Raw genomic sequence first — 17,034 nt, 5'->3', positions numbered from 1 at the left:
TAATCAGTCAATCCCAGATCTTCTCTAGTAGACATCCTAATATATTGGAACTGTGATACTAATGGAGTTATAAACAAGACTAGTGCAGACCTAAGTATTGGTCCTGAAATATTTGAGATAAGACCTTTGATGACAGTTGTAATTTGCAGAGGTTCTAAAACTGAGGAGTTCAAATGACTCTTGTGATAAGTTTTCTGCTTGTAACCTGTTATCTGGAACTGGTGAGCTCTAATCCTCATGAGATGGGTGGGAAAGCAATGAATCAGGTCATTTAATACATTATTCAGTTCAGATGTTAAACTTTACTTTGTTTTTTTAATTACTGTTATGCTTTACATACTGTATATAGTGCCATAACAATCTAAACTCCCTATTCGTATGTTTTTATAGTGTGGGAGGAAACCGGAGTACCCGGAGGAAACCCACGCAATCACGGGGAGGACATACAAACTCCTTGCAGATGTTGTCCTTGGTGGGATTGAAGCTCAGGACCACAACGCTGCAAGGCTGCAGTGCTAACCACTGAGCCACCGTGTTGCCCTAAACTAAATTCAGACAAGTTGTTTCTGTTACAACAGATTCATCCATCGCTTGTTCAGCCTTGTACTGTAGAGCGACGACATCTCTCTGCCTTTTTCTTCATCCTGAGTTGCTCTTCTTGGTATGACATCCTTACGTTGTGGCCAGTAGATGTAGTTGGCCTCCCCAGCGGCAGCAATAATTTTTATTCTCGGTTATTTTTCTAAACCGCTGAAATCTACAAATATAGAAGGAATATTGGTTAACAGACTGGTATAAATGTTGGTTAGTACCATGGATTGTATCAAAAAGAACAAATTGTAAGCAACATATTAAGAATGGTCTGTAGATAACAAAAAATAATATGATGCACCCTTAACCCTACAGCTTTCAGACGTCAGTCTACTCTGATAGAAGTAAAATATAAAAGCATAACAACAACAGAACCGCACTGGTATCATTACTCGGTGATTGCGCTTCATGAGGCATAGAATCATTAAATTTACTTACCTGTTATCACATAAGGTACATCGATAGTAGAAGTTATATCATAAAGTATAACTGTGATACTTCTTCACCTCTGGCAGCTCAGGATGGATAGAATTGACTCGTTTTGCATAAGCCTGCCATAACGGACCATGCTTGTCTGTCATTTCGTTATCGAGTAACCAGCAGGCAACATGACACATCTCGTGAGCAAGTGTGGATCGTAGGCGCACTGAAAATAAAAGAATTTATTATAGGCATGAGAAGAATTAAATACACCCTGTTTGAATTTTTTTGTTTTACATATCAAGACATAATAAAAAAAAATGTGGTCATTAGAAGGAAAATACAGGCATGCCGGAAGCAATTACAATTGCCACAGTGAAAATGCCCTGACACTGACACTAACTGAGAGCCACACTGAACTGTGTACTGTCGAGCTGGCTGTTAGTCAGTGCCGAGGTGTGCTTACAGTCGTCGCTCTCAGTGACTTGTGACTGTATTTGGCTCCAGTCATACCTACATCACTGAAAGCTGGCAGCTCCTGGATGAAGTAAAGTTAAGTTTCTCCTGGGTGCTGCAATTTCAATAATGCGACTGGGCACCTTCATAGCACTATTATCCTGCACATTGACCCTATATCTGCAGGCTAATAGCATTATGGGACCTGACAGGATCCCTTTAGGTTTGTATTATTAGCATCATATGGCTGCTACTTTCCCTGTTAATTCCTATTAAAGTAGGAACGTTTTACCTTACTTTTCACACACTGGGTAACAACCCTGCCGTCATCACTGCATGGCCCTCCATTCCCCACCTGCCTGATACATCAACTTACTCCTGGCCATGCTGTGAGTACTGTCTTCTGCCAGTTCCATGCTGTGTGCCTCATGTCTCCTGCCTGCTCTGTGCATGCTTCCAGGCTGTGTGCAAAGGGGGGGGGGGTGGAGCTGGCAATTCCTGATTCTTATTGAGACTGTGTGCACCTTCCTAAGGTGTCCCCGGACAATTGCCAAGAGGCCTTTGATACTTAAGGCATCCCCACCCTTTGGAGGATGCCTGAGCAACTTTCTCCCTCAGTTAGTGTCTTGCTACTGAGCTGCCAGGTCCTGTCCTGTCTCAGTCACCCAGTGGGGCTTTGTACCCTGGCCTGAACCTGTGTGTCTTGTCTCAGCCACCCAGTGGGGCTTTGTTCCCTGATCTGAATCCTTGTCTTTGTGCCTTGTCCCATTCCTGTCCCTGTCTGTGCTCTGGTCTATATCTGTTCCTGTTGTTTCCTTGTCTGTTGCACTTTCCATTCAGCTGTGCATTCCCTGCCTGTCAGTGTTCCATCCCCAGTGGGATCAGCAGCCACAGCCAGACACTACCCTGGAGTGGTACCTGGCAGCGACCTGCCGCACAAGCCTGACCTCACCATCAGAGGCTCCAGTGAACACCAATGTAGCTGCTTAGTCACACCCCTTCCGGGGTAGACTGGTTTGTGGCACAGTGGGGCCACACCCCCACGCTCGCGCAAACCAGTCAGGGCGACAGCGTTACACACTGCTTTTCCATGTTGACCTAGTTTTTGTCAAATAGAAATTGTCTTTTGAAATTGTATTCACCTAATTTTAAGACATTCTAAGGGCCAAATACTTTCTTAATTTGTCCTGATATGTAAATCTATAGAATTCTGATAGGGTGTACTTAGTTCTTCATGACTGTATGTACACTGAGTATACAAAATGTATTACAACCCAGGTAGCATCTCTTTATCATGTATACATGTTATCTTATGAAGCATCTCAAAGTAATGTGAAACCTACCGGCAGAATTCAAGACTTGATCGGAAAGTTCTATAATGCAATAGGGTTTGTTATTCTGTAAAATCTGATAGGTTCTAGCAGATATTTTGGTCAGTGTCTTATCCCACACTAATTCCATATCCTTAGGAAGCTAAAAAGAGAAATTAATTTTATTAAATCTGTAAGCTCTTAGGTCCCAATCTAACAAAGTACCCAACGCTCATGTGTTATTTACGTGACTGGTCTCCTTATATTGGGCATTGGGTATTTTGGGAAGACCAAGTTATGAGAGCAACAACAAAAATAAACTTATTATAAAATGTCCAAATGTCAACTAAATAAATGTAAAAATCCTTTAAACGTCAACCTATAATTTGGCAATCTCTCTCTATACGTGTTGGAGCTCGTATGAGGTCTCCACTCATTCCTAGATAAGAAGAGAGTTTTCCTGAGATTTTCAATAACTAAATTACAGAACAGTGACAAAGTTGTTAGGGTGGTGTCAAGAAAGCTAAGGCCACTTTTCTTGGAAGTAATTGTGGGAGGAGGGAGATGATGGATTTGTCACTGATGAGAACATACCTGATTCCCGAAGATGGTTTCGTTATACAGCTTATACAGTCGTTCCGCTAGCTCGTTTTTAGTCTTCTGGAAGTTTGTCACGTAGATGGAATTGGGTGATATGATGTCTTCCAGGAAACAACCAGGGATTTTGCACAATGGCATACTGGGAAAAATGGAAATTATCTATAAATTCACAGGAAACATTTCTTACCTAGTTCATTGTTTTATATAGAAATGAATATGTACAAAATAACTCACGTGTCCTGTGTGTTAGCGCTCTCCTTACTAGCAGATGGTTCTTTACCTGTATAAAAATATAGAAGAGTGAAAAGATTTTTCTAAGTTTTAGGCTAAAAACTGATGACTTTGCCAATAAAGCATGTCCGTATGCAGGTCCATACTGGAGAGGGGTCTATAAACATGGAGTCTGGAAAGTCAATAAGACTACAGATATGGGATAAAACCAGAGCAGGATACATCACTGACCAGATTACCAGCGATCCACAGGATCCTATATTAGGATCAGGATCTCACATTGTAATGTGGTCTAGTAAATTAAGGAGTCAAAAAGCGCAAATAGGGTCTTATCCTTCAGATTAAATGTGTTTTTTAACAGGGAGCTACTCATCTGATGGCTGAAAATAAAAGCATGTGCGTATCGGCTGCTGCAGATCCACGGGCCGCCCACGCGACCTTCTGAAAATCGTTGTAAAGGATAGTTTGTGGATTAAATCCGTGCTGCCACAATGATACAAATTCGAATATAATGAAAAACTCTGATGGTTTATTCGACGCGTTTCAAGGTCTATCTAGATGTCTTTGTGGTATTTTTCCTGATGAAGGGGTCAGATAGACTTTGAAACGCATTAAATAAAACACCAGAGTTTTTCATTGTACTCGAATTTGCATCATTGTGGCAACGCAAATTTAATCCACAAACTATCCTTTACAACGACTGTAATGAGGTCCAAACACAACAGGACCCAGGGGTTTTAGCAGATGTCTATCCCACCTGCTGCTAAGTTACACTGTCCTTATTAATGATATGATGTATGTGTTCAGTACACGATTAGAAATGAACATGTCCTACGTAGCCGGAAGGTGGACCCTCAACAATCTCAACCATTCTAACAATGGTTTTCAGGAAATAAATGGAAGCTGAGATTATATGATTTCCTACTAGATATGAAAAGTTGTCACATAATATGTTCTGCACCTCTAATATAGGTAATACTGTCATATTAATTATTTATGGCAGATCAAAAGGAAAGGTCTGTCCAGTGGGTCCCACATTTAACAGGAAAATAGACGTCCCATGACCTTACTTGATGTGTTATAGTAGCTTCCATAGGTTTTAATGGAGATGTGGGAGCACTTGTATAGGGTTCTATTGATGTCTATGGGACTTACAGAAACACCCAAGCAAATTTATTGCAGTGCTGTAAGACATTCTATAAAGACAACGGTCGCCATAAGTCAACATGGCGGTCACTATGCCAATATGGAAGTGTCCATCACAAAAAGCTAAGAATTGTTCTTTCTACAATAACATAAACCTGAATTTTATCTAGAAGTTATTACTTACTGCTATTTGTGGAAGTTTCTCCACTATTAGAATCCTTATGATCACTAATGTTAGTGATGTCGTCATCGGAGCTGTGAAATAAATGTAACAAAATATGAGCCCACCACTAATCATTAATCCCCCATTAATTATCTAGTAATGGAGAAGATTTATATTGTACCTGGTGGGACTGTCCAAATCACTATCTGAAGTTTGTACTTTCACATCTGCAGGAGCAAAAAAAATAAATATGTTTTTCAAATATTGTATTAGTAATGACTGAGACGCAACATCACAGAAATATTACTCATTTACTCCTACCAGGAAGACACTTAGTATATTATAGAACTAGAAGTGAAAGACCTTCATCTTAATCAGGGCTATTCTATCTTCTGTCTTACTTTCCTAATTAACCATGTAGTGTTAAGTGATACCACACTTGTATCCCCAATATCGTAATTATCCCTACAGTTTCAAAGTTGTCTTTTTCTACTAACACCTGTCAATCTCCTCATGCTTGTCTAATTTTTTAATTAATTGATAATAAAACCCATTTACTCTTGTTGCTATCCAAGTCAGAGTGGGCACTAAAAGTCCTAATAACATTCATGGCCCGCAGGAGGCATTTCCCTGACTCTGTCAAACACAATAGAGTATCATCTGCAAGGAGACCCTTTTTTCCCCCATTTCATTGTTCTTAAAGGGGTGGTCCGGAGGCAAATTAATTTTGCTACTAACTCCCTATCAATTTAGTCCCATAATCTAGATATTTTCTAATATACTTTGCTTTGAAATATGCTAATATGCACACGGACCAATGTGCCAGAATAGGCACATCTTAGGCTACTTTCACACTAGCGTTGTTTGGAATACGTCGCAATGCGTCGTTTATGAGAAAAATCGCATCCTGCAAAGTTGCCTGCAGGATGCGTTTTTTCCCCATAGACTTACATTAGCGACGCATTGCAACGTATGGCCACATGTCGCATCCGTCGTGCGACGGATGCGTCGTGATGTGGCGGACCATTGACACAAAAAAAGTTCCATGTAATGTTTTTTAGTGCCTTGAGTCCGCCATTTTTGACCGCACATGCGAGGCCGAAACTCCGCCCCCCTTTTCCTTGCTCATCACACTGGGCAGCGGATGCGTCGTAAGACTGCATCCGCTGCCCACGTTGTGATTAATTAGCACACTGTCCTTCGGTACGTCGGGCTGACGGTTTGCGACGGCCCGTACCGACGGACTGGTGTGAAAGTAGCCTTCCAGATGTGCCCTTTCTGACGTGGCTGGGGCAGATGTTTTTAGCCGGGGGGGGGGGGGGGCAATAATCATGGTCCCTCTCTAGGTTATTAATATCTGCCCTCAGTCACTGGCTTTCCCACTCTGGTGGAGAAAATTGCGCTCCCAAATTTTACACACAGACACTTCTAACATTATTAGTGAGGAATATGTAAAAATATAAGGGATATGAAATGGTTTACTGTATGTAAACCATGTCTCATATGCTGTCGGGTTTGCTAAGGAGATAGCAAAAGCAGGCAATTGAACTACCGGCTTTTCTGCTATCTAGCGCTGAATTAAATATAAATATACAGTATATATATGTGTCTCACTGCCATATATATATATATAGAGAGAGAGAGAGAGACTGTATATATGTTTTCACGAATATTTGAGCCCATGGATCCATTCTATGTCCATTTTGCAAGCCGGCAAGAAAATCTCCCCGTACGGATGCCATACGGATGAGACACAGATCATTTTTGGAGAAAAAAATCGCATCCTCGCATTGAATACGGATCACTGTTCAGGATCTTTTCTGCATATTTCGGCTGTAAAAAACGGACCGTATTTTGATATGTTAGGTCTGACCCTAAAACAAGGAGGGCTGTTGAATACCCATCTGTTCTAGTTTTGCTGCTAAACAAGAAAGTTTGTTTGTCACAGACAGGATTCCTCTTGGATTGTGAGATGGTTGCCATCCATTTTTCCCTACCCAGATAAGTTGAGGAGACTTGGATATTAAGGCTGTGTGCACACGATGCACTTTTGCTGCGGATCCGCAGCGGATTTTTCCACGCAGAAACGCTGCAGATCCGCACTGTGATGTACAGTATAATGTTATCCAATGGAAAAAAAAAAAAGATGTGCAGATGGTGCAGAAAAATCAGTGCGGAATTGCTGCGGATTTCAAAGAAGTGCATGTTACTTCTTTTGTGGGGATCTGCACCGTTTCTGCACCCCTCCATGTTAAAATTCAGCAGTGGCAAAAACCACTGAAAATCCGCACAAAATCAGCATCAATTCTGCACAAAATCCGCATAAAAACCGCGGCAAATCCACAGCTACGGATTTGGCCAGGAGATACGGATTTTGTGCAGGAAATTTCTGCAACTCTTTTGCTACGTGTGCACATACCCTAATAAGGTTGTGTTAGCGTTAAAGAGCTCATAGAGGTCCAATACAATCCTAGGAAACCTTAAGGGTATGTGCACACGTTGCGGATTTCTGCTGCAGATTCTTCCCTCTCTTTCCAGAAAACGCAGGTGCGGTTTTGTTGCGTTTTTGATGCGTTTTTTCCATGCGGATTTGTATGCGTTTTTGAAAGCTAAATAAAGATCTATTATTGCCAAAAAAAAGATTTGTGATGTCATTTCTTGTCCAACCTTCTCTTTTACATTTGTCCAACCCACACTCCATTACACACAGATAGATAGAAGGAATGAGATAGATAGATAGATAGATAGATAGATAGATAGATAGATAGATAGATAGATAGATAGATAGATAGATAGATAGATAGATAGAATGAGGCCGGCGTCACACTAGAGAGTTTTACGGACGTATGAGAGGCGCAAAAATTACGCATTGCACACGGACCAATGATTCTCTATGGGGCAGCTCCTATCTGCCGTATATTTCTCAGCCGTATTTTACGGGCGTAGAAAATCACACCATGCTGCTTTTGTCAGCGTATTGCGCAAAAATTCCGCCAATGAAAATCTTGCCAACCTTGCCAACGGATTACATACAGAACTCTGTTTTGGGAACATTTCTGCGTATTGCACCCGTAAAAAACGGACCGTATTTTCCTACGCCAAGTGTGACGCCGGCCTGAGATAGATAGATTGATAGATGATAGATAGAAGGAATGAGATGGATAGATGTAGATACAGTGCCTACAAGTAGTATTCAACCCCCTGCAGATTTAGCAGGTTTACACATTTGGAATTAACTTGGCATTGTGACATTTGGACTGTAGATCAGCCTGGAAGTGTGAAATGCACTGCAGCAAAAAAAGAATGTTATTTCTTTGTTTATTTTTTTTTTAAATTGGGAAAAGTCTTTTCAGAGGGTCATTTATTATTCAACCCCTCAACCCACCAGAATTCTGTTTGGTTCCCCTAAAGTATTAAGAAGTAGTTCAGGCACAAAGAACAATGAGCTTCACATGTTGGGATTAATTATCTCTTTTTCCAGCCTTTTCTGACTATTTAAGACCCTCCCCAAACTTGTGAACAGCACTCAAACATGGTCAACATGGGAAAGACAAAGGAGCATTCCAAGGCCATCAGAGACAAGATCGTGGAGGGTCACAAGGCTGGCAAGGGGTACAAAACCCTTTCCAAGGAGTTGGGCCTACCTGTCTCCACTGTTGGGAGCATTATCCGGAAGTGGAAGGCTTATGGAACTACTGTTAGCCTTCCACGGCCTGGACAGCCTTTGAAAGTTTCCTCCCGTGCCGAGGCCAGGCTTGTCCGAAGAGTCAAGGCTAACCCAAGAACAACAACGAAGGAGCTCCGGGAAGATCTCATGGCAGTGGGGGCATTGGTTTCAGTCAATACCATAAGTAACGTACTCCACCGCAATGGTCTCCGTTCCAGAGGAGCCCGTAAGGTACCTTTACTTTCAAAGCGTCATGTCAAGGCTCGTCTACAGTTTGCTCATGATCACTTGGAGGACTCTGAGACTAACTGGTTCAAGGTTCTCTGGTCTGATGAGACCAAGATCGAGATCTTTGGTGCCAACCACACACGTGACGTTTGGAGACTGGATGGCATTGCATACGACCCCAAGAATACCATCCCTACAGTCAAGCATGGTGGTGGCAGCATCATGCTGTGGGGCTGTTTCTCAGCCAAGGGGCCTGGCCATCTGGTCCGCATCCATGGGAAGATGGATAGCACGGCCTACCTGGAGATTTTGGCCAAGAACCTCCGCTCCTCCATCAAGGATCTTAGGATGGGTCATCATTTCATCTTCCAACAAGACAACGACCCAAAGCACACAGCCAAGAAAACCAAGGCCTGGTTCAAGAGGCAAAAAATCAAGGTGTTGCAGTGGCCTAGTCAGTCTCCTGACCTTAACCCAATTGAAAACTTGTGGAAGGAGCTCAAGATTAAAGTCCACATGAGACACCCAAAGAACCTAGATAACTTGGAGAAGATCTGCATGGAGGAGTGGGCCAAGATAACTCCAGAGACCTGTCCTGGCCTGATCAGGTCTTATAAAAGACGATTATTAGCTGTAATTGCAAACAGAGGTTATTCCACAAAATATTAAACCTAGGGGTTGAATAATAATTGACCCACACTTTTATGTTTAAAATTTATAAAAATTTAACTGAGCAACAAAACTTTTTGGTTTGTAAGATTTATGCATCTGTTAATAAATCCTGCTCTTGTTTGAAGTTTGAAGGCTCTATCTTATTTGCATCTTATTAAACCTGCTAAATCTGCAGGGGGTTGAATACTACTTGTAGGCACTGTATATGGATAGTTAGGCTTCTTTCACACTTGCGTCGGTACGCGGCCGTCGCTAAGCGTCGGCGCGACGTTCCAACGTACGTTGTGCAAATTCTTCACAACATGGGCATCGGATGCAGTTTTTCAACGCATCTGCTTCCCATTCTAAAGTCCCGGGGAGGAGGCGTTTTTTTCCCAAAATGACGCATTGCGACGGATCTAAAATGACACGTGTGAAAGTAGCCTAAGGCTACTTTCACACTTGTGTCGTTTGGAATCCGTCGCAATGCATCGTGTTAGGGAAAAAACAGATCCTGCAAATGTGCCCACAGGATGCGTTTTTTCCCCATAGACTTGTATTGCCGACGGATCGCGACATATGGCCATACGTTGCGTCCGTCGTGCACTGGATGCGTCGTGTGTTGGCGGACCGTCGTCACAAAAAAGTTCAATGTAACATTTTTTCGTACGTCGTGTCCGCCATTTCCTGGTCCGCCAACACACGACGCATCCAGTGCACGACGGACGCGACGTATGGCCATATGTCGCGATCCGTCGGCAATATAAGTCTATGGGGAAAAAACGCATCCTGTGGGCACATTTGCAGGATCCGTTTTTTCCCTAACACGACGCATTGCGACGGATTCCAAACGACAGGCTACTTTCACACTTGCGTCATTTTAGATCCGTCGCAATGCGTCATTTTGGGAAAAAAACACCTCCTCCCCGGGACTTTAGAATGGGAAGCAGATGCGTTGAAAAACTGCATCCGCTGCCCACGTTGTGCCGAATTTGCACAACGTACATTGGTACCTCGGGTGGACACTTTGCGATGGCCCCGTATCGACGCAAGTGTGAAAGAAGCCTAAGGCTACTTTCACACATCAGTTTGTTTCCGTCAGGTAGGATCCGGCAAATTTTTGAAAAAAACGGATCTGTTGCAAATAGTGAAAAACTGATGCAACTGATACTTTTTTTTTCAAAAAAGAGAGCGAACGGAAAATGTGCATGATTTGAATGGAAACATGCATGATAAAACGGATTTGGAGGCAGATTCAACATTTAACATTTCAGTTTCATACGTTTTTCACCGGATCCGTCGCTGTGCCAGACAGAAAAAGTTTTCGCCGGACAGAAAAACCATTCCTCTGTATGTGTTTTCTGTCCGGCGGAAACAGCTTTTTTTTACGGATCCGGCAAAAAACGGATGAAACATGTAGCCATCAGGCACAATCCGGCGCTAATACAACTCTATGAGAAAAAAATGGATCCAGCAGAAAAAAAACGGATCGTTTTTTTTTCAAAACTCGCCGGATTGTGCCTGATGGCAAAAACCTGATGTGTGAAATTAGCCAGATAGATGTATGGATAGAAACATCTATGTATCTATAGATATACCTATAGATAGATATATCCATAGATAGGCTGATGTTGATTAATGGACATAAAAAAGGGGAAAAAAACGGCGTGGGCTCCCGCGCAATTTTGTGCGCCAGAGGGTGAAAGCCTATTTACTGGCTATTAAAATAGGGGGACCCCCAAAAAAATGATGTGGGGTCCCCCTATATTTTATAGCCAGAAAGGCTACGCAGACAGCTGCGGGCTGATATTCATAGCCTAGAGAGGGGCCATGGGTATTGCCCCCCCCCCCGGCTACAAATACCAGTCCGCATCTGCCTCAGAAATGGCGCATCTGTCCGACGCAGTCCAATTAGTAACGAGTGTCCCACGACGATCTCCCCTACAGAACAGTGACATTGGGTAGTGTCACTGCTCTATAGGACCTCCATTGACACACTGACAGGAGACAATGGATCCTGCAGTGCATCACTGAGGTTACCTCAGTTCACTGGTCTCACTTTATGGCATTTGCTGCGTGGGAACTTTCTCACACAGCAATGCCAAAAGTGAGACTAGGGACTATTTTTTACAGTGGCGGAGGAATACAGTGCGGAAGGATACCTTCCTCCTGTCATTGTATTCCTGGAGCCCCTAGAGAGCGGTCGCATCAGCTGATGTTCTCCACGGGAGATCGTCATGGGACACTAGTGGATTTCTGCAGATCAGGGAGTATAGTGTTTGCTATTTTAATATTTTTTACAGGTGACACTGACTTCGGGGATCAAAGTGACAAGTGATGGTGAGTATATAATCTATGTTATATGTATTGTATGTTATATGTATGTATTGTATGTAATGTATGAATGGACTGTATGTATGTATTGTATGTCTATATGTATGTATGTTGTATGTTCTGTCACATGTTGTATGTACTGTCATATGTTGTATGTACTGTCATATGTTGTATGTTGTATGTACTGTCATATGTTGTATGTACTGTCAAATGTTGTATGTTCTGTCATATGTTGTATCTACTGTCATATGTTGTATGTATTGTATGTCTATATGTATGTATGTTATATGTTGTATGTTCTGTCATATGTTGTATGTTGTATATACTGTCATATGTTGTATGTTGTATGTACTGTCATATGTTGTATGTTGTATGTACTGTCATATGTTATATGTTGTATGTACAGTCATATGTTGCATGTTCTGTCATATGTTGTATGTTCTGTCATATGTTGTATGTACTGTCATATGTGGTATGTTGAAGGTAATGTCATATGTTATATGTTGTATGTACTGTCGTATGTTGTATGTTCTGTTCCATTTTCGTGTTTTTTATTTTTATTTTTACATTTAACACATTAGCCGGATGATGGGACTACTACTGTCCCATCATTGGCTAATGTGTCAATCACTGTCACTGTAGCAGGCAGAGCCCAATGGGACTTGTAGTCCCATCGGACGATGCCTGCACGCGCACACACCCCCAAGAACCCCCGACAGCCCACCATAGACCCCCCACAGCCCGGCACAGACCCCCCAAAGCCCGGGCACAGACCCCCCACAGGCTGGCACAGACTCCCCACAGTCCGCCGCAGACCCCCGACAGCCCGCCGCAGACCCCCGACAACCCGACGTAGACCCCTCACAGCCCGGTGCAGACCCCCGACAGCCCACCGCAGACCCCCGACAGCCCAGCACAGACCCCCCCACAGCCCGCCGCAGACCCTCCACGATCCCCTTAGACCCTCGCGATCGCCGCACACAGACATACACATCTTTCCTGCACACACACAGTCTCCGCCCACGCACCGCCCACACTCCGCCCACACACTCTTCCCTCCTCCCGATCTGCAGCGTTTCTCACAGCAAAACCGCAGATCTTTTTTAGATCTGTGGTTTTGCTGCAGATGTGCCCGACTCAATGCAAGTCAATGGGTGCAGAAACGCTGCAGATCCGCACAAATAAATGACATGCTCCTTCTTTTTACCCGCAGCGTTTTCAGTGCGGAGTTTTCCGCACCATTAGCACAGCATTATATTTTTTCCATTGATTTACATTGTACTGTAAATCACTTGCGGATCTGCAGCGTTTCTGCACGGTAAATGCTGTGGATCCGCAGTAAATCCGCAACGTGTGCACATTAGCCTAATTCGGCGAAGCTGGAGAATTCTAATTTCAAATTCTTGTCTCATCTCTACAAACTAGTAGATAGTAGATTCCACAAAATCTTTCCCTATAAAATAGCAATACAATGTGGCCGCAATATAGCACTGCAGCCCATAGTGGACGTAAGCTCTCACTTCATCATTCCGCTGATTTCCAGGGTAGTAGAAAGACCACCCATGTGTGACATCACCAGTAATGACGGGTCACATAGACTCTGCCTGGACCTGGGTTTTATGGTATTTTAGATTAATAGCTACCTGGCTTCACGACGACAACTTCTCTCAGGTCTGCATCCTCCTGTTTGCCCCGACGTCTCCAGAAGCCATACAAGTAACTGTGACACAGAGAAATGTCTTTATGTAAACTGGCACAGAAGATAATATTCAGCTGCCCACCAGAATTTACCCCTGCCCCTCCCCCACTACAAATGGGGATATAAAGGTAGAGAGTATACCAGTCCTAGTACATATTACATCATAATACAGCACCAGGCCCGGGAAAATGGCAGCTACTGATTATGTCACTAACCACTGAGCCACCGTGCTACCCGGTATATAGTATAGTGCTAACCACTGAGCCACAGTGCTGCCCTGTAAATAGTACGCTAACCACTGTGCTACCCTGTAAATAGTACAGTTCTAACCACTGAGCCACTGATACCTTGTATATAGTACAGTACTAACCACTGAGCCACTTTGCTTCCCTGTATATAGTACAGTACTAACCACTGAGCCACTGTGCTACCCTATATAGTACAGTGCTAACCACTGAGCCACCGTGCTGCCCGTTTACATGAAAAGAGAATAATATGATATGGAGAGAAGATGGAAACTTACTAGCAGATCCAGATCACGACCAAAAAGGCAACAATGCAAACAATCAGACCAATGGGCAGGACATAGCGATGAATGACTGGTAAGAAAGAAACAAGAAGCCGGATATTAATTCCTATCACAGACAGAATATTCCAGAAGACATTGACAGGATAAGGGGCTCCACATTATATATATATATATATATATATATATATATATATATATATATATATATATATATATATATATATATATATATATATAACTGCGGGCAGGACTTGGCATAGGATGATGGGAACTAGGAGATGAAGGAATTGACTACTCACTGTTATTATCATCGCTGATTTTCCCGTTCATTGTGGGGAACGTCTCAGCCCATGGGCTCTGGGAAACCGCTGTCCAGAAGAAAAAGAAGGAAAATGAAGACATGAAACCCATGATAGCTGCAAGTGACCCCCGTATTGTACCATGAGGGGATAGAAGACTCCTTATAGCTGAACCCTAGACAGTCCCCAGTGATAACGTCCATTACCTGCTTATATCATTGGAATTTCTTATCTGAACATGAGCAAATCACAAATCTAGAGCAATTCTCTGCATTTCTGTATTGTCCAACATTACCCCTATAAAGAGTTGGCGCCCCAACACATAGCACACTGGTCCCAGCGCTGTGATGTCACACAGCATCAGAATCCTGTCGTCTGGGGGCTGCTGAGCGCTGCTGACTGATGTTGGTGTATGGGATATAATATCTACAGGGGGATTCTACCTCCAGTCAGACTTCTGAGGAGCCGTATAGACATGAAGTACCTTCTATCATCACCCATGAATAACATTCAGGATCTAAATATCCTCATATTTCTTTATAACGGCCAGTTTCCTGACACAGAGCTAACAATGGCGTGCATAGCCATAGAGGTAAATGACACAGTTCTGTCTGCCACCACTAGAGAATATGGGCGCATGGATACATTCAACTCAATAGTAATTAGTATTCAGTGAGCTCCCCCTAGTGGTGGTTTCAGGCATACACTTTTTTTCTATAAAGGGAATTAGTAGATTATAGAATAATGGCTGATTTCTTCGCACTACAGCGCCACTCCTGCCCATGGGCCATGTCCGGTATTGCAGTTCAATGACTTTCAAGTGATAGTGATAAAATGCAATATGACACACAACTGTTCTATATACCAATACCCATGAACATAGAATGAAAAATACAATATTCAATCGTTATTTATCAATGTTTCTTACCTTCTGGTGTTTTAGCAGGTCTCCCTTCTACACAACTGAAAAAAATAGTGAACAACACTACAACAACTCTCCGCACATCCATTCTCTCCAACATCAAACCCTCAAAAGACTCCAGTGCCCTCCAACGCATAGAACACTGAACACAGCATTGTGATGTCACAGAGCGTCAGAACTGCCAGCTGTGATGATGTCATCAGTGATGTAATCTGAATAGGGAGCAGTAGATGGAGCCATGATATTTAGAGGGAACATGTCATATGGATTATGCCTCCTGAACTGCCCCGGGTAGCTTACAAGTCATGAGACAGGCATCACCAGCGTGTTACTAGATTCCTAAATGCCCCAATAGATTGTAGAAAGAAGACCTAGAAAGCTTTGTCCCTACTATGAAAATTAAATGGTTGCACCTAGGAAGTGCTGGTGACAGGAACAGTCTCTCTTCCCAACCGGGGAACCACATCCTGTGACCTGTCTGATTGACGGGCTGATCATTGACCTACTGTACATCACCCATCTCCTAGATGAAATTCTGTGCTTGTCGCCAAGTGGATCCTTTTGGCCACACTGCTTTAATATAATGAAATATCTTGTGATGTGGCCGCTAGTGCCGATCCCTGATCGTCCAGATGTTGTAGTCGCCCACACATAGGACACCTATAGTCAGGGCCAGTATTTGGGGCAGGCAGACCAGGCAGATGCCTGGGGCCCCCAATCACAAAGGGGGCCCCCTGCATCAGCAGCCCCTTTATGAAGTGCCCAGAGGGTGTACAGCAGTGAATAACACTGTGCATCCTCTGTAGTCTCGGAGCGTATCTCCCAAGCCTCCCTCCAGCCCCCTCTCTTTCTCCCTGCAGTCAGGTTAGAAGTTGAGTGAGGGGGAGGGGCCCGATTACACCACAGCAGACTAGTGATGGGTAAAATGCGATTTTTGGGTGAGCCGACTCTTTTGGATCGGCTTACCAAAAAGAACCGGTTCTTTTGGCTCCCAAAATGGCTCTTCATTTTTTACCTTTGCATTTTAATTTACAGCCAAATTCTGGAATGTTTTAATCCATCATTTTAGCAAAAATCTTCACACATGGCCATTTATGACATAAGAGTATAATTTCCAGAATAACCAGATTTTATATTATTTGCTGTAAAAAGTAACAAACACAAAATCAACCTGCAAATCAGCAACAGAATACGACTTTGCACGTAGCCTTACAGTGACACATTTTAGGCATACCTCCCAACTTTAGGGGAAGGGAAAGAGGGACAAAGTCAGCGGCGCGCGTAGCGCGCCGTGGCAAATTTTAGGCCACACCCATTTCACAACTAGCCACGCCCCAACCACACCCATTTAGCACTTCTGATCACAATGTTTCGTTAACAATAATTATGAACAAAAAAATATGGCCACACACGACGCTCCATACTGTACAATGGCCATTGGCCACATTATGCTCCATACTGTATAATGGCCCCACATGATGCTGCGTACAGTATACTTGCCCCACGTGATGGGGCACGTATAAAATGCCCCATAGCATAAAATACGCTGACACACCCTGACTACGGATCAATATTTTGGGGACATTTCTCCGTATTACGCCCGTAGTACGGCCGTATAATACGTGGCGTATTGTCTTACGCCGAGTGTGACGCCGGCCTTACTGGTATAATTATTATAGGGGCCAAGTCCCTTTTGTATATATCTCCCTGATATACACCGAGCACCATTTTGTGTTCATGTAATTTGTGTTATGGGTTCGACAGGGCTAAAAACATAGTAACACCCAC

At 43.2% G+C, this 17,034-nt stretch overlaps 1 protein-coding gene across 2 annotated transcripts; it reads right to left on the bottom strand.

Moving 5' to 3' along the window:
* Positions 1–307: 307 nt before the first annotated feature.
* Positions 308–15,432, bottom strand: LOC143768464 (germ cell nuclear acidic protein-like). 2 transcript variants are annotated; one of them, XM_077257142.1, is made up of 11 exons: positions 15,253–15,426; positions 14,325–14,393; positions 14,020–14,095; positions 13,441–13,517; positions 5,099–5,144; positions 4,939–5,009; positions 3,612–3,657; positions 3,372–3,516; positions 2,811–2,940; positions 1,030–1,237; positions 308–757 (listed from the first exon to the last, which is right to left on the bottom strand). In XM_077257142.1, exons 1-10 carry the CDS (start codon positions 15,380–15,382, stop codon positions 1,068–1,070), a joined length of 960 nt encoding a protein of 319 aa, XP_077113257.1. In that variant the 5' UTR covers positions 15,383–15,426; the 3' UTR covers positions 308–757; positions 1,030–1,067. The 2 variants fall into 2 exon arrangements, 1 of the variants encoding a protein (XP_077113257.1); XR_013213879.1 differs by lacking the exon at positions 308–757 and adding an exon at positions 1,844–2,565 and having other exon boundaries at positions 1,117–1,237; positions 15,253–15,432.
* Positions 15,433–17,034: the final 1,602 nt, after the last annotated feature.

The sequence above is a fragment of the Ranitomeya variabilis genome, chromosome 4 (assembly GCF_051348905.1).
Source record: "Ranitomeya variabilis isolate aRanVar5 chromosome 4, aRanVar5.hap1, whole genome shotgun sequence".
Classification (NCBI taxonomy): Eukaryota; Metazoa; Chordata; class Amphibia; order Anura; family Dendrobatidae; genus Ranitomeya; species Ranitomeya variabilis.
This window is presented reverse-complemented; position numbering and strand designations above follow the sequence as displayed.